Below are 22,363 nucleotides of genomic sequence, written 5' to 3' on the forward strand. Positions count from 1 at the left end.
CTTGGCCAAGGGGGACACTTCTCTTAATAACTTGATATAAGACCCAGGACATGAGTGTCTAGTGGACAGATGATCTTCATTCAAAGTTGAAATGAACTGGTTAAAACCCATCTTAGTATTAACAGAAAGGGATCACATCTCCATCCCCTGCAATATCCATCAACTGTGTTATGCCGAAAAAGAAGAAAAAACTGCTTCCCCTTACTGATTCTGGGACTACTCCTCCTGTTCCATCGCCTAAGAGTTTACACACTGATGATCTTGACAGAATAAATACATAAAAGAGCAGAGCTACATAGTGTCAGGGCCAGACTTGAAACATGTATCGTCCTTAATTCTGTCCCTCAGCAAATAGACTTGATTTAAATTTAAAAAGTTGACCATGGGACAAAGAAATTCTCACTTCCCACATCTAATAAGAGAGATATGATCCTGCGAACAGCTATCTCAGAAATTGGTTGGATTTTTGGTCTGCTTAGCATCCACTTCCTTTAGGGAACAGCTCTTCTTGGGTTCCATGGGTTGATCTCTCTCTCTCTCTCTCTCTCTCTCTCTCTCTCTCTCTCTCTCTCTCTCTCTCTCTCTCTCTCTCTCTCTCTCTGTGACCCTGGAGTGTTGATGCCTCTCTCCTTTCTCCCACTTCCCCTCTGCCTCCGTAGCAGTGAGTATATGACTCGCCCCATTTTGAGCACTTGGACTGTCCAAGAGATAACTAGATTTCTTCACTAACACCATAATCTCTTATTACTTGGCCAAAATACAGCCAGCAGATTTACCCCCGCTGGACCCACTGCTTACTATGGCAGTGCTGTGCAATTTTTCAGGGCATATATTATGAAGTCAGACTGTCTGGGTTCAAAACACAATGTCCAGCTATGTGACCTGGACAAGTACTGAACCTCTCCCCGCCTCAGTTCCTTCCTGTGTGAACTAAGGATCATAACACTACTCCATACCTACTACGTTTGCTGTGAAGACTAAACTGACACATGTAAAGCACATAAGAGAGTGCCTGGTATTTATCACAAACTCAGTAAATTATTTCAGATCAGGTCCCTTCAAAGAAGCTTCTACCTATTGGTGTTTCTGATTCTTCATAATAGCTGAAGAATTTTATGTGCAACCAACCCCGACCTACTCCACTCTCAACCTACTACCTGCCCCTTCCAACTCCACTGTCAAACTTCATAAGCTCTGTGTCCATCTCACCAATAGTTGCAACCAAGATAAATGAATAGAGTGGGGCAGGGAGTAGTAGTGAGTTCTATTGATTAAGAGAATAGAATATCTCTGGCCAACTCAAAGTCTCTGCCTTCTTTCAGTGGTTTTGCTTACAGGGGTGAGGTTTGGTTTCACCTACATTTTTACTTCTTTCTCTCCACTGTAAACTTAATGCTTTGGCCCAGGTCTTATGATGACTGACAAACAGTATTCCTTAAATATAGACCAGGCTTAGAATTTGATAGACTTTTTACCACTGATCTGGTAGCTTTCAAAGGTCTGGTTGGCCTGAGTCCTCTGCCCTAGAATTCAGGAACTAGAAACTGTAAACACTGCATTTCCCTCCCCTTTAAAATAAGAGAAGAGAGATCTGGGCTCTTATGACTTTCAGTTATCCACAGAGTGAGGGTGATAGGTTCTCCCACATGTAGGGAGAGTGGGGTACAACCTTCCCTCATTTATCACTGAAATGGCACTTTTCCAAATTTGCACACACCCAAATAAAATATATCTTCTAGAGATGAGGAGGCAGGTCTCAGAGGAGGCAGGTAGTTTTTGTTTTGTTTATTTTGTTTTATTTTATTTTATTATTTTATTTTATTTTATTTATTTTACTTATTTTAATTTAATTTTATTTTGCATCAGGATTGGCCATCCCCAGTGGAGTGGATGGAAATAATTTAAGGCCAGTCATCAGGTCCCACAGACATCACTATCTCAGCAATTTCTGTCTAGCCAGTGTTACCCAGATGTAAATAAGTTTAGGTCAAACCCACAGTCCATGCCGGTAGCATTCCAAAGCTCTCTCTAAGACTTCTGGATATTTCCAAGGGATTTACATGTTCTAGATTATCTCTGCTTCTGAGCAACCATGTCCAAGGGTGCTTTGTCCAGAGCTCACTGAACCAAACATAACACCCAGCCTCATCCTCAGTTTGCACCAAAAGCTCACTCCCAAAGGCATTCGTGAGAGTAAAATATTTTACCACAGAGCTGGAAGTCATAGACAGAGGTGAGATTATATTCCATGAAACACGCAAGTTAAAATATATTCATGTTCTTGTTTTAAAAGTTCTGTCATCTATTCAGTCCTTAAGAGCTTTACTCATTTGTGTTTCTCCCAATTCAGCACCTAGCCTTCCACCTTCTCTCTCTCTCATTCTTACTTTCTGCCCCGTCTCAGGAATGGAGGTCAAAACCTCGAATTCCAGTAGGGACAAGCCAGTAACATACATGTGGGCTGAGAAAGTGGAATGTCAGGCCATAGAGAAGACCCAGACTGCCTCAAAACATTCAAGTTCAAAACAATGGTAAGCACTGTGTCTTACTAAGTATTTCTGTAGGCCTTTTGGCCTAAAGACAGCCAGTATGCAGACCTTCAGCTCTACAGTGTCCCCTCTTTGCCACATCCAGCCAAGAGAGCAAGAGTGCCACCAAAACTGGAGCAAGCAAGGACAATGCCCCTCCCACCTTGTGTGTCCCGAAGCCCTGCCAAGATTAGGTGTGCATTAGCATAATCAAGCAATATATTAGATGGTGAGGTGAAGTCAGCCTGTGCCAGGCGAGTTTGAGCTTAGGACAGTCTGGGCTCACCCTGGGCTCCACTAAGCAGCCTGTGTATTCTTTTTTATTACTATTGTAGCCATATATAAATAACATAAAATTTACCATTTTAATCACTTTTAAGTGTACAGTTCAGCGGCTTGTGCAACTATCTCCACCATCCATCTCCACCTTTTCCATTATCCCAAACTGAAGCTCGATGCCCAGTAAACACTAACTCCCTGTTCTCCCCTTCCCCTGGCAACTATTCTACTTTCTGTCTCTATATATTTGACTACTCTAGGTACCCCATTATAAATGAAATCATATAGTGTTTGGCCTTTTGTGACTGGCTAATTTCAGTTAGAATAATGTCATCAAGGTTCATTCATGTTATATCACATGTCAGAATTTGCTTCCTTTTTAAGACTGAATAATATTCCATTGTATGTACATACCATATTTTATTTATACATGGATGGACGTTTTCAGTTTCTACCTTTCAGCTACTGGGAATAATGTTGCTATGGACACTGGCTTACAAATATCTGTTAGAGTCTCTGCTTTTGTTTCTTTTGTGTATATATCCGGAAGTGAAATTGCTGGATCGAATGTTTAATTTTTTGAGGAACCATGCCTGTGTATCCTTGAACAGGTCACAGAGCCTCTCTGAACTTCATCTGTAAAATGGGGAGGATAAGAATGCATGTAAAACATTTGGCTCAAAGACTCAGCACAGCATAAATTTTCACAGGTGTTTTAACTCATTGTCCCCTGAATTTGAGGTACTCAAACTAAATGGTCTCTAAAGTCACTCCAAGCTCCAAAAATCCATGATCCCACCATTAAATTATTTTCCTGCTGGAGAAGCCAGGAGTTTGCAAGAGTATATATCAAGGGAACACCCTCTTTACAGTCCCCACAAAAATCCACCCCTGCCAAGAAGGCCCAATTTGCATAGCTCTCTCCTTGGAATTTGCTAACACATCCCATTAGAAACCAACATCTAATTTTTTTCTTGCCACTCCTTTCCCTTTGCTTTCTTTCCACATTCCCCTCCTCAGCTCCCTCTCCTGCCCACTGAATATCTGTGCTTCAAATTATCTTCCCCCACTGCCTCTATGTTCATTCCCCACAAGCTAATGTCTGTTGGAAGCAACACTTGCGAAGTTATCCATATTAAGGTTTCATTCCCCAGAGTCACATATTTTAAATGAGTTTTTCCTCTTGGGCAGAATCCTGCTGGCAGAGCTACTGCTATTTGGTGAAGTCAGTGGAGTTGAGTTTCTCTCTCACATGCTGTTTATGTTGGGTTATCGCTTGGCCTAATGTTTGGATTCTCATCCTCCAACATGTGTCCCGTGCCGATGAGCAACAAAGACCTCCTGTGCCATCCCAGTAGATGTTTATGTTTCATTAAATGCTCATTTTAGAAAAGCAATTAGAGGAGATACGCTTTCAAGCTTCTCTTGACAGGGCCAGATTTAGATTCCAGCAGGGAGTGGACTCACTACTTAGAGAAACATTTTCCTTCCCCATGCTATTCCTCCGTCTTCCCTCAAAATGTGATCCCTCAGCAACTGAAATACCCTCGCTGGACACAGGAAGTTGTTCTGACGTTCGGTCAGTAGCTTGGCTGCCAAGAAACCACTTACCCTGCCTGAAGCTTTTCCATAGCAGAAGGTAAAAGAGATTCTCAGGTCAGAAACAAATGGGTTTTTCAGATCCTGGGCAAGGAAAACGGGGCAGCTGAGCTTTGTTTTTTTTTTTAACTTTTATGAGTTTGAGCTATCTCACCTGCCACATTATAAAAAAAAAAGCAGGGGACTGTTTGTGCAGCCATGAGGACACCAGTCATCTGAGCCCTGGAGCTCTGGGAAGGACTGGGCTTCTGTAGAGTTGGGCCGGGGCCACCACACCCGGACGTTTGGCTCCAAAACACAGAGATAGAGCAGGGAGGCATCTTCATGCAAAGTTGTCGCCGTCTCCCAGGCCAAGAATCTGGGTTCATGGGTTATCAGACCCCTCATGGGTCCCTTCTTTCTTCATTATTGTCTTTGGGCTGCTCCAGATGAGACAAAATTCAAATGAAATACTCTCCAGTTTGAGAGTAAATCATCAAGGAAGATTTCACCTGGGACAGGCAGGCTATACAGATAAGAAGAAAATACTGACCAAATGGTTTGTTTTTTTGCCCCATACTTCTTGGCTTTTCGTTCATCACGTAGGGATGATGCTGGAGTTCCCCTACTAGACAGTAGCCTATTGCATTTAGCATCCTCACCACCCGACTTAACCCGTTTCATTCTCAGGGAACTTGCCAGCTAGTTGCAGCCATGCAGCACCCACCTTTCCGTCTCTAGAGCCCAGATGACAATAACTAGCACAAGTGACAGGTAGCCGGCACAGAAGGGAAGCAGCAAAAGCTCACAAACTCCCTGCTCCTTTGAAATGCTATCCTGTTTCGTAGTTTCTGCACACTTCAGCCTGCTCTTACCTCCTGATACTTCCTCCCTCGAGCCACAGAAGGACAGAAGCTCCTAGGAAGTCCCAGTTTTCCTGCCAGCCAGTGAGCAAGTACAAAACAAGCCTGCCAGTCCCTCGCTTCTGCCCTCAGATGGGTCAAGCGGCTCCCTGAAGCTCTGTGTCTGGTTTCAGCTCATTTGCCCCGGGAGCCCATTTGACATGGGTTTGTGGCTCAGAAAATGACATGTGAAAAACACAGAAGCCAGAGCTCTTTCTAAACAAACACTGTGCATCCCCAGAAACAACGTGCACTTTTAACCTCGGTTTTTTCTTCTTTCTCATTATCAGGAAGGAAGTGTGCATATGCTGAGTGAGTAAATCTCCCATGCAGGGACCGGTTCTGAAGGGATGTGACTAGAAGATCCCATCAACCAAGAGCCGGGAGGAGGAACAACCCGTGCTGCAAGCCTTGCTCTCAATTCATTTCCCCTTCCCACCTACCTCTGAGCGGGGCTCTTTCCAGTGGAAACTTAGCTTTTCCAAGTCAGAGTGGGTAACTCAGACTGGATAGATGCCTGGAGGTAATTTTATTCCTTAAAAAGCTAAACATTAAAATAAAATAACAAAACTGGTGCTTGGTACCCCTCTCTGAAGCAGTTCAGCCCCACAAGTTGAGGTGACAAAACCATGTCACATTCTCAGGCAGGGCAGCAGGCACTCCAGCACCACCAACCAAGTCCTCAAGAGTATGACTAGAAGCAGCACCCCCACCCACCCTCACACCCGCAGCACCAACTCTTGGGACTCCCCAGCCCCCAGGAGGGAGATACCTCGCTACAAGGGGGCCCTGAAAGCTGCTACTCACAGTACCTCTTGGCAAGGATGAGATGAGCAAGAGCTGCAGGAAAGTGAGCGCCAACTGCGGCCACCAGCCCAGCTCCATCGTTCCCGCAGCGGGTGCCGTGAGTGACTGCTGGGGAGGGACCGAGGGAGGCCGGCGGGCAGGCAGCTCTTACAGGGACCTCCCCAAGCCCCAGCTGAGCAAGAGCTCGGGTTTCAGCTCGCCAGGCTCTCTCATCCTCATCTGAGGGAACCACCTTCAGCGAGAGCGACGTCAGCCCAAACCTCTCTCTGCTGCCTTAACCCTTGCGGGGCCTGGGGAGGCGTGGCCATGCAGGGAGGCTCCGAGTGTGGCTGGAAAGCATGCCCTGGGGCAGGAAGGCCAGCCCTGGTCAGGCTGGGCTACCTGGCCAGGTTGGAGGAGGGGCGCGGCTGGCAGGCTCCTGGATGGCTGGATGGGGCAGAGGTAGGTGGGGCTGTGGAGCGGCTCAGGTGAGGCCCGAAGCCCCAAATACATTTTCCCACCCACCCATCCCCAAGCCGCACCCCTCCTCCCCTCCACTCCCTGTGGCAGGGGACGGGAGCTCCCATGCTGGTCAGCAGTGGCCTTGCGGGGATGGAACCCCGTGATGAGAGGAGAAAGGGAGCCAACCCTCCTCCCCTTTCCACCTCTCTCCCCAAACCCTCTTTCTGCCTAAACTCTCCCTCCCCGGGCGTTTGCTCCAGGTGTTCACAGTTTGGAAACCTTATCTTCTGCATCCACAGGCTGCAGGGAACTTCATCTCCCCATGATGCCTATCAGGTGAGGTCAGCAGCATCAACAGCTCCCGCCCTCATGCCAGGCACGGTTCTGGGCTCGGGAATAAAAGAACACACAGGACACTGCCTTCGTTGTGAGGGCCTGCAGTCTAGGAACAGAGATAACAAGTGACATTTGAAGTGAGGAGAAAAGATGCTTTAGAAGACTAACTGCTGACATTTTTTTACCAATTCCTCTGCCCCAGGTATTTAGGTACCTTTGTGGATGAAGAAGGGGCCACGTACTAAACCTGACAAGCTCAGGGGAGGACTGCAAGGCGGGCCTTACTGACTCAGAGATTGAAAGTAACCACCTAGGATGGCCAGAACATAAAAATCTCTAACAGCGGGTCCTGGCAGGTGTTCACATCCTAGTGTTGTAGCTTCTTTTGCAAAGGTCAATCGTTACCTTAAGTGAGCCTATTGTCTTTTTGCTTCTAAGATAACGTACCTCTGAAATGTTAATCTTTTCCAGACCCCTCGGGCACCCCCACCAGCAGGAGACCACAGAACCCCTCACTGTTATCTTGTCCTCAAAAACCATCTTTATGCTGTAAATGTTAATTATTAACTACCTTGTACCCATCAATGGAAAAGGAAGTCTGTCTCTCTGGTTTACTTTTTATCCAACCCCAGAGGTCTCCCCACTTTGCTTTCTCCCACCCCCTTAATCTACCACCAATGGATTTCATGGACCCCTCCCTACATCTCCTTTGATTCTAATGCAAAACTGCCATTCTCCAGAGCATTTTCTCAATTCATTGAGATTCTGCTTTCCGGCAATTGTCATCAGTTTGGCTCAAATAAACTCATAAAAATTCTCTACAGGTTTGGACTTTTCTTATGTTGACACCTTGTATGTATTAACTCATTTATTCCTCACAATAAACCTATCATCTCCATCATAAAGCCAGAGAAACTGAATCATTGAGAGGGTAATAGTTCATCCAAGGTCACACAGTCAGATGTCAGAGCCAAGGTTCCAGCCCAGGCAGCTTGGGTCCAGAGGCTATGGTCTTAGCCCTCAGGCTCTACTGAGTTTTAGGATGCTGTATGTACAGCATTTTATTTAACCATTATAGTCACCATGTATAATCGATGGTATTGTCCTCATAGTGTGAATGCGAAAACCAAGACTGAGAAACTAAGTGACTTGCTCAAGGTCACTTGGCTGAAGTGGCAGAGCAGGACTCACCCAGGTCTAACTCAGGGAAGAGCTGGGGCTCCAGGCTTGGTCCCCAGTTTGTACAATCAGATGAAGAACCAAAGTTGGAAGAAGTGACTGTTCAGGCCTGGGGCAGAGGAAGGTTTCTGTGAGCTGGGGAAGCTTAATCTGGAGTCTGAGACAGAGGTAGAATTTCAATCCATGGAGGGCATGGGGAGAATTTTCTAGAAGGAAAGATCGATTTTTGCCAGTGCCCCTAGGAAACTATGAGTATTTACATGTTTATATCACAATTTATATTTATTCTTTTCCCCAAAGGATCCATGGCAACGATCTATGTATGAACAAAAGCCAACCCAACGGGATAGATAATATGTGTAGTTTGGGTGTGGCAGAGAGCAGGAAAAGAGGGAGAATGTAGCCAAGGTGATTGGATTTTATTCTGCAGTTAATGGGGGGTGGGGAGCAATGACAGTTTAGGAACAGGGGATGCTGGGCCCAAAGCAAAGTTCTAGGGGAAAAAATTTGCCCTGGTATCCAGACTGAGGGATGAAAGAGGCCAAGACTGGTGTAGAGAGAACCGGAACTATGAACAAAGGCTTAGAGTAAAGAGTAAGCAATGGGAATGAAGGGAAAGGTGATGAGAGACACTTGGCGAAGGTAGACTGCCCGGGGGCCAGCCACAGACCCGATGGGCAGGAGCCTGACACAGGTGCTCCTCAGGAAGAGAAATTCCTAATCCCAGCCCTGCTCCTGGGCCCACCGCAGTGAAGTGACTGGAAGAAAGGACTCAGAGACCTTGGTTCAAATCCTTGATCTGCGACTTTCTGACGATAAGCAAGCTAACTCACTCTCTGAATCTGTTTTCTCATCTTTAAAATGAAAATAGTAATCAAAGCGATTATAGACCGTTGAAAGAATCTGATGAGATTATGTACATAAGGCCCTTAACATAGGGCCTAGCTCATACTAAATACTCAACAAATAGTAATCATTATCTGTATCATCAGTCTGAGACTGACCCCATGGTTTGAGCCTTCTTCCTCACCCTCAACTTCCCTATCCAGGAGAAATTTGTTTAAAACAAGCACCAAGAGTAGCCTTAAAAGTGGAGGAAAATATCAAAGGGCAGCATATCTAAGCAGTGGAGGGCAGAGGTTAGAGGAGCGGAGGTTTACTCTGTCACTGGTCAACAAGCCCCGTCCTTTGGTGATAGGAGTGGGGAAGAGGTAACTTAGTTTCTAAATAACTGGGGGTATTAGAGCCTCTCAAGGGTCTGTTTCTCCCATCAGCTGACAGTACCACTTTCTTCTCTCATCTCCTCTCCCCCCAACACACACAACCTCCCTGAGTTGATACCCAGCAGCCTCATCCCTACGGCAATTACACTTCCAATGGGGTGGGGCCCTGGTGATGAACCTAGCTGACTGCTCCCCAAGGACGTCCCTGGTGCCAAACGTTTGCTTCTCCAGGCTTACGCGCCTGGACACAGGCCCTCACAGGAGTAATTGGTCTTTGCTAGTTTGTTGTCACTAATTTGGGTTTGCAAATTTCCTAGGGCTTTGGAACCTGGAAAGGAATTCTCAAAAAGAAGTGAGACATATTTCTCCGGGGACCTCAAAGCAGCTATCAGATAGCACTTGGTTGAACTTTATAATAAACCTGGCTGGCAGGGGAAAAGGGCAGCTACTATGACTTTGACAGAGAAAAGGTAAGTAGTTTGCCTGAGACCATACAGCCCTACACAAATTTCGATTTTCCTACATGACTTTAACTTATTCTTTCCCCATTACGGTCAACTCAAATTTTCATACTGGTAAATTTTAATGTTCTTCTAAATCAGGAGATCTTTACCTGGGTTTCACGAAGTCTACTGGGAGGGAGTTTTGAGAGGCTTTGAACCTCTGGGTATTATATGCAAAAATTATGCATACTTTTTTTTTTTTTTTTTTTTGAGTAAGAAGGAGCCATAGCCTTCTTCAAAGTCTCAAGGGGATCTGCAAACTCTCGACTTTTTTTTTAAGAATCATTGATATTCATAAGTTGACACCGAAAAACTGCCCAGATATTTGATGGATTTGGGGAAAGTGGTTTAGTATAAACAATCATTGAATCTGGGGATAAACTGCACAATGAATATTTGGAGGACCCCCTCCTCCCTTTTTTCTATTTCTGCCTTAAGAGCACTTTCTCTGGATCACATTGCTTAGTGTTGAATCCAGCTGGATCACTTAATACCTGCATCCATGTGGGCAGGTTATTTCACCTATGATGGCCTTAGTTTTCTCATATGTTAAGTGGGAAGAATAATGGTACCTACCCCCCATAGGGTTGGAATAAAAAGCTCCAACAGTGCCTAAAATATACTACGCACTGAGTAAACGTTGGCTGTTTTTATTAGTTATCTCTCCCTCCTGTCCTTACCTTCTACACCCACTTCCAGGAGGAAGAAATCACTAGAAAGGCTGTGGGTAAAAATGGCAAAGCGCCATGCTGGGAATTAGGGAGTAATACTTGGAATTAAGAATTATCTAGTTAAAATCAGTACTCAGAATCCACAATGGGCTGTAGTAGATGGAGTTGGGCCACCCATTTAATCACAAGTCACAATACCCACTAATTTTCTCCTGGAAGAAAGAGGCACTCTAACAAAACCTGTACCACCAGGAAGGCGGGCTGTATGTGAATACACAGAAAGAAACAGCAGAGAAGGCTGTGCTATGAATGCCAACAGCTCCCCAAGCTATTAACTTCTGTAGATCAGCAGCTGAGTAGCAACCATATAATGAGTGGAAAGAACTGGGGGAGAAATTGGTCTGCAAACCTGAGAGAGGCATCCTAGATTGCTTGTAATTAATTTTGGTTTCCATCAGCTGCACAAAACACAAAGTTCAGGTTAACCAGGGTCAGAGATGGAGAACAGTAGGTCTGTAGAAAAGACCAAGGGTCCTTCCACTGGAGCCTGCTATAACTGGCCCCACTGTGGAAGTCACCAGGTCTAATAAATACCGGCTGTTCACCTACACAATAAGCAATAATGTTCTGCCTTAAGGTCTGGCTCAGCTCCACTGTCTTTCTACTGGGAGTCAGGCAAGAGGGTAGGTGTGTCTGTGGTTCTTTCTCTGGCCACATTCTTCTTGCTCTATGTCATTCTTCATGCAAATTGCTGAAAGCCAGTGAGCCTCCCTCTTTCATAGTCAATGCGCTCCTGAATCACTTGGGGAAACCAATTCTTGACTTCCATGTGTATATTTATAAACTTTGATTTAATAAAAATGTTGTCAGCTATGCAACTGAACTTCAAAGCATTACAAAAAACACTGGCAAAAAAATTGACCACAATCCATGTGGCTTAAGAGTTACATGCAGTTGAGCCAAGGTAACAAAAAGTAGAAAAACTCCAAGAGAAGACAACAGGGTACAGTGGCACAAACAAAAATGCAATGGTCAACAGACCCCAGGGTGGATCAAGGCTTCGCTACCTACTCGCTGTGTGAACTTGAGCGCATATGATGGCCCCTCTGAGCCTCAGTTTCCTGATCGGTAAAAAGGAGGTAATAGTTACCTTCGATTAAAATGAATCTGGCATACATAATGGCAGCTCAGTCAGTGTTGACTGTTATTATAACTATCAATGAATATCTAATTTTAGAGTTTTCCAAAAATTCTCCCTTCAGCAATTTAACTGAAATTAAACTTAATAGGTACTATTTTCCTCAGGTCTGGTGATGTCAGTTAGGTTATGTGCCTAACTTAAATATAGACCGACTTGAAGCAAATGCACATCTGAAAAATATATTGCCTTGCAAATTCATTCTTCTAGTTGGAGGTCTAGGGAAAGTGTGCATTTGTTGAAGACAAATTGAGAGGTCTGTCCTGAGCAGACCCTGTCCAGGTGTTAAAGAAGAAACTGTTCTGATACTTTATTCAAGGGACCACTGCAATGGAGTATTGCAGAAGGGAATGAAATTGGGCTCAATTCTGAATACAACAAGAAAAAGTAGAAATTTATAGCCAAGGAATAGGGCGTGGGTCAGTGGGTAGAAAATTACTAAGAGGAAAAACATCAGGGATAAGCATGGGGGTGGGGAAGGGGGTGCATTCCAGCTAAATGGATTTGATAGGATTCTTGCTGATGGCAGGCCAGGGTGATCAGATATCACCTAGAGGGGAGGGGGATGAAGAATTTGATCAGATATCAAGGGTAATCAGACATCAATGATGGAAGAGTCTCACTAAACTGACAGTAGGATTTTGCTCTTGAGAACAAGGCCCAAGGATAGGGCCTACTTGAAAAAAAGGCTCAGAGAAGCTTGACTAAAATTTGATTAAGAAGAGTGTGTGTATCACAGGACTCAAAAAGTACCCTGCCTTGTGTTGACTGTCTAGTTCAATCTTGCCACCTGTTCACTGGGATAAATAGGATTTGTATATAAAGCAACTGGTCTCCTTCTATGGAACTCCCTTCCATGTACTAAAGGAGAAAAGTAAAAATTATTCATTCATTTAGTCAATACAATTTTACTGCATGTCTACTATATGCCAGACGGCTCCTTGGAGTGTGGCTGTAAACAACACCTGTGTGTCCCTCACCTTGTGGATTTACAGACCAGATAGCAATAAGACATTGAGCAAATGTGGTGAGCAACATAAGTGAGGACAGAACATTCTGGAAGCATGTAATGGGGGAAGGGGGCAATGTCGTCTAAGGATCAGAAAAGCTTCCCTTAGGAAGTGACATTGAACTTTAGACCTAAAAGAACAAACAGGGGAGGGAGAGTAGAGGACAGTGATGAGGAGAGCCATGTAATGAGGCCGGCGATGCAGGGAGGCCTTGCAAACCATGAACGTTATTCTAAGGGCAGTGGGAAACAATTTGAGGGTCAGCGACTGGATCAGATTTACGCCTCGGACTCGGCTCTCTGTGACCGTGTCTTGCATCCAACAGAGTGGAGAGAAGTGGCTGGACGTGACAGGCACCGAGGAGGAAAAAAGGGTGGGCTCAGTGATTGTGGCAGTGAGAGAGCAGTCAGAGATGGCTCCCAGTTAATGACCATGTGGATGTTGGGGGTACACTGCAGTGTGCTCGAGGATCTCCCCCACCCAGTCATTCTCTCTCAGATCACTCACTCTGGGAGAAGCCAGCTGCCATGTTGTGTGAGACGTCCTAGGAAGAGTCTCACATAGAAACCTCCCAAGAATGAGCCTGAAAGCAGATTCTCCAGCCCTTCCAATGTCTGTGGCCCCAGCCAGCCACTTGACTGCAACCTCATGTGAGTTCCCCAGCCGAGCCAGACAGCTCAGCTGCTCCCAGATTCCTGCCCCACAGAAACTGGATGAGATGATAAACTGTGTTGTTTTAAGCTGCTAAATTTGTTACACTGCAATAAATCGCTAATATAAAAGTTTTCTGAATTGGGCAATCTGGGTTAAAAACATTAAAACTGTCTATACCCTAGTAAACCTGCAGCCAAACAAAAACTTCTGGCCAGCGACATAATCACTGATTCCACCCTTTTTACCTCCTCAGTGCCTGTCACATCCAGCCACTTCTCTCCACTCTGTTGGACGCGGTCACAGAGAGCCGAGTCCGAGGCATAAATCTAATCCCATCTCTGGCCCTTGAATTGTTTCCTGTTGCCTCGAATGAGAAATGCTACTATCGCAGTGAAGAGGCTTTCAGCTGTAACATAACAACAGACTCGATTCCTGTGGCTTAAACAATAAAGAATTTTATTGTCTTGTATAGCAATAAGTCCACAGGTAGCGTGGCTCCAGAGTTAATTCTGTGGCTCAGCATTAGTGTTAAATCCCCAGGTTCAGATTACAAAAGCTATGTACAGGATGTATGCATTTATACAAAATTTCAGGACATAAAAAACATATGTTGTTTATGAAGACAAACATATATCATTAAACTATTAAAATATTTGTAGGAATGACATATACTACCTTCTAGGTAGCAGTTCCCGCTGAAAGGGAAAGATGTCACAAAATATGGGACAAAAAATTTTAGCTAAAATATAAAATAAGCAAAGGAGAAATCTGAAGCAACTGAAGCAAAATGTTAACATCTGTTTATCTCTGAGGTGAGTACATAGGTATCTGTTATTGTCTGGAAGTTTTGTATGTATGGATTGTTTATGATTATATCAATATTTTATAGCTATAAAGAAGTAGCTACAGGGAAATGTAAGAGGGGGGCACATAGGAAAATATTTTCTAATAAAGAAGACACATTTATTCTTTAAGAAAATGTTTCGAGTGTCTCCTATGTGTCGGTCACATTCCAGGCGATAAGGTAGCATGGTGAACACGACAGAATGATTCTTGTTTTCATGGAGCTTACATACGAGTGGGCAAAGACCTATACTAAACAAATGGATAAGGAAAGATCAGACGGTAAGAGAGCTATGCTAGAAATGAAGAGAAGTATGCTAGAGAGGGATGGAGGAAGGTACGTCAGTTCGTGGAATCAGGGAAGGCCTCTCTGAGAAGGTGACATTTAAGCTGAGACCTGAAGTAAAATGCCATGGGAGCCTCTCAGGAAAGGGCATTCCAGGCAGAAGGAATAGCTAACGCAAAGGCCACGGGCTGGGAATGAGCTTGGTGGTCCCGAGGAACACAAAGAAGGCCAGTGCAGCTGGCACCGAGTACATAAACACCTCCCGAAACAAAAGGAAAATGAAAAGGGCCAGGAGAAAATGCTGGGAAGATCAAGTGAAGCTTCATGTCAGTGTCACATTACCTTCGGGCATCAGGGAATTCTTTGAGAATCTAGTGAAAGGCTATGGGTCCTAGAAAAAAAAAACACACACATACTGATTTTGGCTTACAGTTTCAGGATATGTGTGAAACCTCCAAAGCCGACCCAGAAATGACCTAGTCCCGGCATTTGAAATGAAGCCACGTTATTCCCAATTAGTGAAAGAATGGGGACCTGGCCATTTCTACCCAGTGGAGGACTTCTCTATAGGTAATGTTTGCACTAGAGCTCCCTACCGTGCTGGCCAAGAAGTTCTGAACACCGCATCAGTCTGAGGCTCTCCTACTCAATCCTCCTACTCAATCCTCCTTTGTCCCCCCTCCCCCACCCCACTTTTCAGTGTCAGATGTGCACAGCGGTCTGAAGGCCCTCCCTGCCTACTCCTGACCCCTCTCTCTTTCATCTTTCACAGGCTTTACCACCAATAATTATGTCTTGTCTTTTTAACTCTGCTTGGTATCTGCTTCTTAGAGGAACCAATCAACACAACTGGTGCCAAGAATGATCAGAAAGAAGATGTGGGAAGATGGAGTTTGGGTTCTGATTCACTCACCACACAGCTGGTAAAGAAGGCCCCATCTCAAATGGCATTGAGGGTACAGATCATTCCCACAACAAAGTGGCAACTCAAGTGCTAAAATTTTCATAGGTGGTTCTTAAAAGAACATCCTGGTGGAGGGGAATACCTTGGCTGGTATGATGATTTAGGCCTTCGAACATTATGGAGAAACAATACACTTAAGGACAGTGGAAACAGCTGGTTACTAAGTTAAACTGATGTCCTACAGAGGGATAATGACAAACTAAGGGCAATTAACAGACTTAAAAACTAAGTGTGCCAGTGGTCCTCTCTGGTTGCTCCTGTAGGAGGAAAGTGGACACAGTGGAGCAGCAAACTCGGGTTCTGATAGTTATAGTCACCAGGCTTCAAAGAGAGTAGAATGCTTAGTCAAGGCAGGTCACTATGCTAAAATCAGTGCCCTGGCTGAAAAAACGTGAACTCCCAAACATGAGCTTGAATCACCTGAATGGATGCCCCAAAGATTGTGGTTCCACTGACTTTCCTCAATCCTCCATGCCTACAGAGACTGCTCACCCGTCTCTACTAAGAACTAGAACTCTCCCCTGTGGGAAGATACAGCATGGGCCTCTCTACTGCAAGAGAACAGGTATTCTCAGATCTTTCCCCCCGATTTGTCCTGGCTGCCATGTATGCTGGGGTTAAATCCATAACTAGGACTACATCCCAGCATAATCCAAGTTTAGGAAGTGATGCGTCTGATAAGGAAAGAAAGAGGCAAACTCAATTAGAGTTGCAAGAATTAGATAGCATGTACCAGCAGGAGCCGGAATTGGATTTTGAGGTTGCTTGATCAAGGAGTACAGAACCTAAGAATGGATAGGCAAGAGTTACCTTCTTGGGAGTAACATTCAGGGACATGGGTATGGGCAAATTGGCTACTAGGTAACTCTTAGAAACCTGGAGAAAGCAATAGCCCACAATGACCAAAGTGGTAATGCCTGAGATGCCAGAGATGGTGGGACTACATGGCTCAGGGAAGTAGTCATGCTAGATCAGACATAGTATGTGAGGATATAACATCCATCAGAGATTTTGTCCCATGGAAGGACGCAAAGAACACACCACTCAGCAAGGCCATCAGGAATGTGCTGATGGGATGGCTATTGGCATCACTGAGACATTCGGTGGTGGCTTTCCTCCACAGGCTAGGGTTGACTAAAGGAAATACACCACAGCTCTTGGGCTACAAGTAGCAAGGGGCATGATGAGGCCTTGAAACAACAGAGTCCAGGTGATGGTGTTTAACTGCCATAAAGAAGGGGGCCCTACGATACTTTCGTAACCAGCAACATTGAAGGAACAACCAAGGGGGCTTAACCCACAAGGTGTTGTGAAGATGGTTAGTAGAACACAGCATCCCTAGAGACAAAATAAACAGGTAGACAAGGACCGTGCCGCTTAATATATACAATCAAAAAAAGGCAAGAATGGATGAGTAGGATCTGAGGGTGGTAACCCCGACAGTAAATCATGAACCTTGGTCAATTCCCAGACCTGAGCCAGTTTTCATACCTATGCCTCGTCAGCTACAGAGGTGGGATGGATCCCCAAAAGGATATGGCAACACCATGGCAAGTATACATCACAATGAATCTCTTCATATTTCCCTAAAAAGACCTACAAATATTTATTCAGATGATTTTGGACTGAGGAAAGAGGAATACCCATACATTATGAGGGTTGTTGGACACAAAGTCTAAAAAGACATCAATACGTGGAGACCTGAAATAACACCATGGCCACCTGTTAGAGACATATGAAAGCAAGTTAATAAATTGAGTCCTGGCCACATGCCAGCTTACAGCGGGGTCCATTGAGTCCATGGACCCATCCAGTGATCATTTTCCTGGTCTCCAAATATATAATTGGGATTGACAAACTCAGCTGTTGAACTCCTACATGAGATCCTTGGCCCATCATAATAGAAAGGCCAAGTAAAAGCTTCTGAAACTCCCTTTCCCCTTCCCAAGGTGGTGAATCAAAAAATAAAATTACATTCCTGGGGGAAGGTGGAGATTAGTGCCACTAAGGATCTTAATGAGGTAGTGGTGGTGGTCTTTTTCATATCTCCATATCTCAATCTAATTCACTGGTCAGGTCCCTGAAGAAGCCAGATGGATAATGTAGAATGACTGTAGATAAAAACATACTCAACCAGGAAGCAGTTCTAGTATGGCTGTGTTGACACTCATGGTATCTTTGCTGGAGCAGATTAACATGGACCCAGGTAAATAGTATGCAAGCAACACGTTCTTTTCCATCCCAATCAGAGAAGAGAGTCAGAAACAATTTACATTCACGTGGCGTGGAAGATAATGTACAGTACTGTCTTAGGTCTATGTTAATTCTACTGCTGTCATGATATAGTCAGAAGAAATCTGTACCACCTGGACGTACTGCAAAAATTCACATTGATTCATTACATCAGTGACAGAGCAGGAAGAGTAAGAGATGGCTAGCACACAGGAGGCCTCGGTAAAGCAACTCATTTCAGATGGTAGAAGATAAACCCTACGAAGATGCAGGGACCTGGCACATTGCTAAAGTTTTCAGGGCTCCAGAGAGCAAGGGCATGCTGAGGAATACTATCCAAAGTAGAAAACAAGTTGCTGCATTCTTCATCCCTTAGATGAAGAATGAAATATGATGTCTGTCAGGACTCTTTGGGTTGGGTCTTAGAGGAAACACATTCCACATCTAGCAATACTATTCCAGCCCACATGCCAGGAAATCTGAAAGGTAGCCAGCTCTGCCTGGGGCCTGGAGCAAGAAAGGGATCTGCAGTCAGTCCGGGCCATGGTACAAGTAGCTCTGCCACTTGGAGCATATGATCCAGCAGACCATCTGGTGGCAGTGTCAGTGGTGGGAAAAGATGCAGTAAGGATCTCACGGCGAGTCCTAGTGGGAGAATCACAACATGGGGCCCTGGGGTGCCAGACAAAGGCCAGTCATTTGCAGCATTTTCTTTTTGAGGAACATACCCAAGAGTGTTACTGGGCCTTCATGGACATGGGATGTTTGACTCTGGGGTATCAAGTGGCCATGAATATACAACTGCCCATCGTGACCTGAATTCTATCAGACCTTCTAAGTCATAAAGTTACAAAGGGCCAGAGCAGACCATTCTGAGATGGAAGTGGTATATCCAGAAAGGATTCCAGCCAGGACCAGAGGGCATAATCAAGCTTCACAAGCAGGAACCCCAGACTCCCATGCCATACTCCACGGTTGCCCAGCGCCCCTCTCTCAGCTTGCACGTATGGCCAGATGGTTAGGGGGGTTATCAATACAATTAGCTGAATGTGAGTGCAAGCTGGAAATCAATAGTGGGAGTATTACAGAGCAGACTTGAATGACAGAGCTAAGAGAAAGTCCTTCCAATTCGTGGAGCTTTGAGTGATACACTAAGTCATCTGCATTGTGTGGAAGGAAAAGTGGCCCAAAGCAAGAACTTATATAGACTCACAGACAGTAGCAAATGGCCTCACTGGCTGATCGGGAGCCTGAAATGAAAAAGACTAAATGAGTGGAGACAACGAGGGCTGGAGTAGAGGCATGTGGTTTGGCAGTGGACACCCAATATGAACAAAAAACATGGTGGACAAGAAAACATCCGCCATGGAATACCCAAGTAGACAAAAATGACTCAGCCGGTTGACATTAGCCAGTATTTGTCATCAGCTACCCACACCTGGCATGATGGGCACACAAACAAGAAGGCCATGTTAGCAGAAATAAAGGTTACACAATACAATAGCCTGGACTGCTGCTTACTAAAGCCAATCTAACAACTGCCACCTCTGAATAACCCGCACGCGACAAGGCCCGATGCTGAGCCCCTGATGTGGTGCTATTCTAATCCAGTAGGACTGGGATAGGGACCTGAGATTTTGCATTTCTAACAAGAACCCAAAGATGCCAGTGATCCCAATGATGCGAATGATACTGGTCTATTTGCTATAGTTTGAGGCATAAGGACTTAAAGGAGCAGAAGCTGCTTCCTCTAAGGTCATAGGCTGGACTCCTGATAGAGGAGAAAGTTCTTTTAATAGGCTCTGAAAAGGAAAGTCATGAAGAGTTTTAGCAGAGACCACTTTTCCCCTTAAGCAGCAGAAGAAGTAGGAGACTTCTAGCCTTTGAGAGCTGGCACCACTGACTTACCCTGACTTGATCGGGTGGGTTTTCAAACCACGCTTCCTGGGAATGAAGGGGTTACTCTTTGCTAAGCAGCTTGGAGGTGAGCATGAATTGCCCTTGCATCTTGAGCAATTTAGGACTTGTAACAAAGTCTTCTCTTCCCTCTGCACTGCTGGCATGACCCAGGGCCTCAAACTTAACCTTGAGTTTCCATGAGCTGCAACAGAATTGTAACCAGAAGTATGCTACTCTCCAAAGGAGTTAGAAGTTGGAAGGGATCTGCCAGGGACCTCCCCCACATAAATCCAAGTCTACCGGTGCCTCCTGTGGACTCTGCAAAACTACGTTCCCCCTTCTCCTTCACAGTGGGCCTCCCAGGGCCTCAGGGCAATCAGAAGTCAGGCTGGACCAGGGCCACACTGACACTGGCTGCTAGCAAGGGTCCCTCTGGTGGACTGAGTGCATTTACCTGCGATTTGGCTCTAGATCCTTTTTTTCTTATCATATTTCATTGGAAAATCTGATCTCATTTAAGGTTTGTGTTTCCATTTGTGTTTCTGGGCAGGTGACCAGTGGAATGCAGCCGGGGACATGTAAACAGTTGATGAAATCTAACAGGGTCCACACTTTTGGTGGTATTTCATGCCTCCAACAAGTCTGTCTCTCACATTTCCCCCTCTGCACTCTTCCTCCTGGGTACGGCCTGGGTCTGTTCTCCATCACCACGGTGAGCGCCTCAGGGAAACACAGGTGTCTGCAGTCATTAGAACTTCAGATCCACCTGCTGGATCATGTGCAAGAAGAAGGAGACCTTGGGGTCACCCGGCATGTGATGGGTGAGGGGTGGCTGTCTGGCCGCGAGCCCAGAGGGACCCATTAATCATTCCGGTTTCCAGAGGCAAGGAGCTCAAATGTGAAACAGGTGAGAGGCCCACCTGCAGCCAGACGGCTGGATTCTATTAAACAGTGGCCCCAGGAGGTTTTGAAGGTGGGTGTCTGTGGTTCCCCACACCCTGGAAACAGTTTATGGCCCACGCCTGCTCTTTCTCTCTGTGTGTCTCTCTGTACATCTCCCCCTTCTCTGTTCTCCTCCTCTTCCCACTCCCATTCTCTCTTTCCCCGTCTCTTCCTTTCGTTTTCCCCTCTCCTCTCCTCTTACCCCTTCATTATGTGCAGCAGAGTAAGGCTCAGGAACCTAAGCCTTAGGTCAGATTGGGACATCACCTATCCAGCGAAATGGGGAGTTTTCAGCACATGGCTGATGCACATCTGACCACTTGAAACCCAGGGAATCCTGCCTGGAGGGGGCATGGGAAATGCGTTAGGGGCCTCCCGTTAAAATATGAACTGGCTCCTTTTGTCATTGTCCCCTACTTCCACCCCATCCTCATTTTAGCATCTGCTCACTTTCTTGGCATCACCATGCACCTCCCCTCCCAGGCCTCATCTCTGACCATCTCTGTGCTGCAGACCTTCTGCTCTCTTCTCCAAACCATCTCCCATGCTCACTCACGGGGCCCGATTCCTCTAATAAAAGCATCTTTGCTAAGCCCAATACTTCAGACCGAAGGAATGACCTTGAGAGAGGGCATTCCTGAGTTCAGGTTGTGCAGTCCAGTGGAATGCAGCCCTAAATGTAAGCAGTTAGGGAGACATCGGGGAGACATTTTGGGCATGCTCGCTTTCTTCTTTCCTTCCAGTCACATGACATGGAGCCACCCAACCTAGAGGCCTGCTAGCCTCTTAGCATTAGTCCACCCCTCCGAGTCTCGGTGTAGTGTTAAGTAAATATCAGTGACATATGTAAGTTGCCTAAACTCCGTTAGGTACCAAGAGACAGAGAGGTGGAAATCAGACCTCCATGTTAGCTGTCTGTCCATGGAAAACTTGCTTGCCTCTCTAGGTTTTGCTTCCTCTCCAGTAAAGTGAAGGGCTGGACTCTATAATCTCTAAGGTCTTTCTCAGCCTAACTTTGGTGGTTTATTCTATACAAATCTGAGTTTCTCAAGTCTTCCTGACCTATGGCTAAAAACAGGTCACCTATTAAAGACATTTCCACACGTCATTGGCTTTCTCCCATAGGATCTTAGCAGTTATCGGTGCCCCATGAGATCTCAGCCTCTTGTATCCTGCTGTCCCCTGGAGGTGTCTCTCAGATGCTCACAAACCAGTCGATTCCCATAGACACAATGCATCCATTGCGGTCATTGGATTTTTCTCTTCTCTCACCCCACTCACCCATGCTGCCTACATTTAAAGCCCCTAAGAGCGCACTATGTGGCCTCCGAGCTGCTGCGGATGCTAGTTCAATGGCAAGGTCCACGCAAGGGTGCTCCCAGTCACTTTTCCTATAGCTGCTGGGCCTCCAAGTGCCAACAGGTTCTGGTCCACCCCAAAGTGAGGTGATTGCTTCTCTCACACTCACAATCATATAGGGCACCCAGACCCCCAAAAGGGCCTCTTTGTGCCCCGAAGGGTCACAGTCTATATTGCACAAACATTTCCTGATTCTTTCCCTTAGAACCTTCCTTTCTAGAGGACTCAGACGCAGTCTACGTCTGACTTCCTGGGGTCACGCTATGCCCTTTTCTCCCAGCGAGGGTGGGAGAGCCTCCCGCAAATCCCCTCTGGCGGTCTCCTCACCACCTCTACACACATGTGGAATTCCATTTTCACCTCGGCTGAGACACCCCTCTCACTCCCCAACACACGTACATGTACATATATAAGATTCTGTAATTTCCATCATCCTAGCAAATAAATCAAATGAGAGAGAGCGAGGGAGTGAGCGAGAGAGAGCGAGAGAGCGAGAGAGCGAGAGAGAGAGAGCGAGAGAGCGAGAGAG

The 22,363-nt window shown here is 45.6% G+C and overlaps 1 protein-coding gene across 3 annotated transcripts in view; it reads right to left on the bottom strand.

The window, feature by feature from the left end:
* PAMR1 (peptidase domain containing associated with muscle regeneration 1) overlaps nt 1–22,363 on the bottom strand; it is a 141,163-nt gene that overhangs the window by 57,122 nt on the left and 61,678 nt on the right. Inside the window, exon 1 of one of the 3 annotated variants that reach the window (XM_039867059.1) lies at nt 6,100–6,456. The exons of the other annotated variants lie outside the window; for them this stretch is intronic. Within the exon in view, the coding sequence (XP_039722993.1) occupies nt 6,100–6,172 (73 nt within the window). The 5' untranslated portion in view covers nt 6,173–6,456. Of the gene's footprint in view, nt 1–6,099; nt 6,457–22,363 lie in introns of those variants that run through there. 3 annotated transcript variants of the gene reach the window in all.

This window comes from Pteropus medius, unplaced genomic scaffold (assembly GCF_902729225.1).
Source record: "Pteropus medius unplaced genomic scaffold, Ma_sr-lr_union100, whole genome shotgun sequence".
In the NCBI taxonomy this organism is placed as follows: Eukaryota; Metazoa; Chordata; class Mammalia; order Chiroptera; family Pteropodidae; genus Pteropus; species Pteropus medius.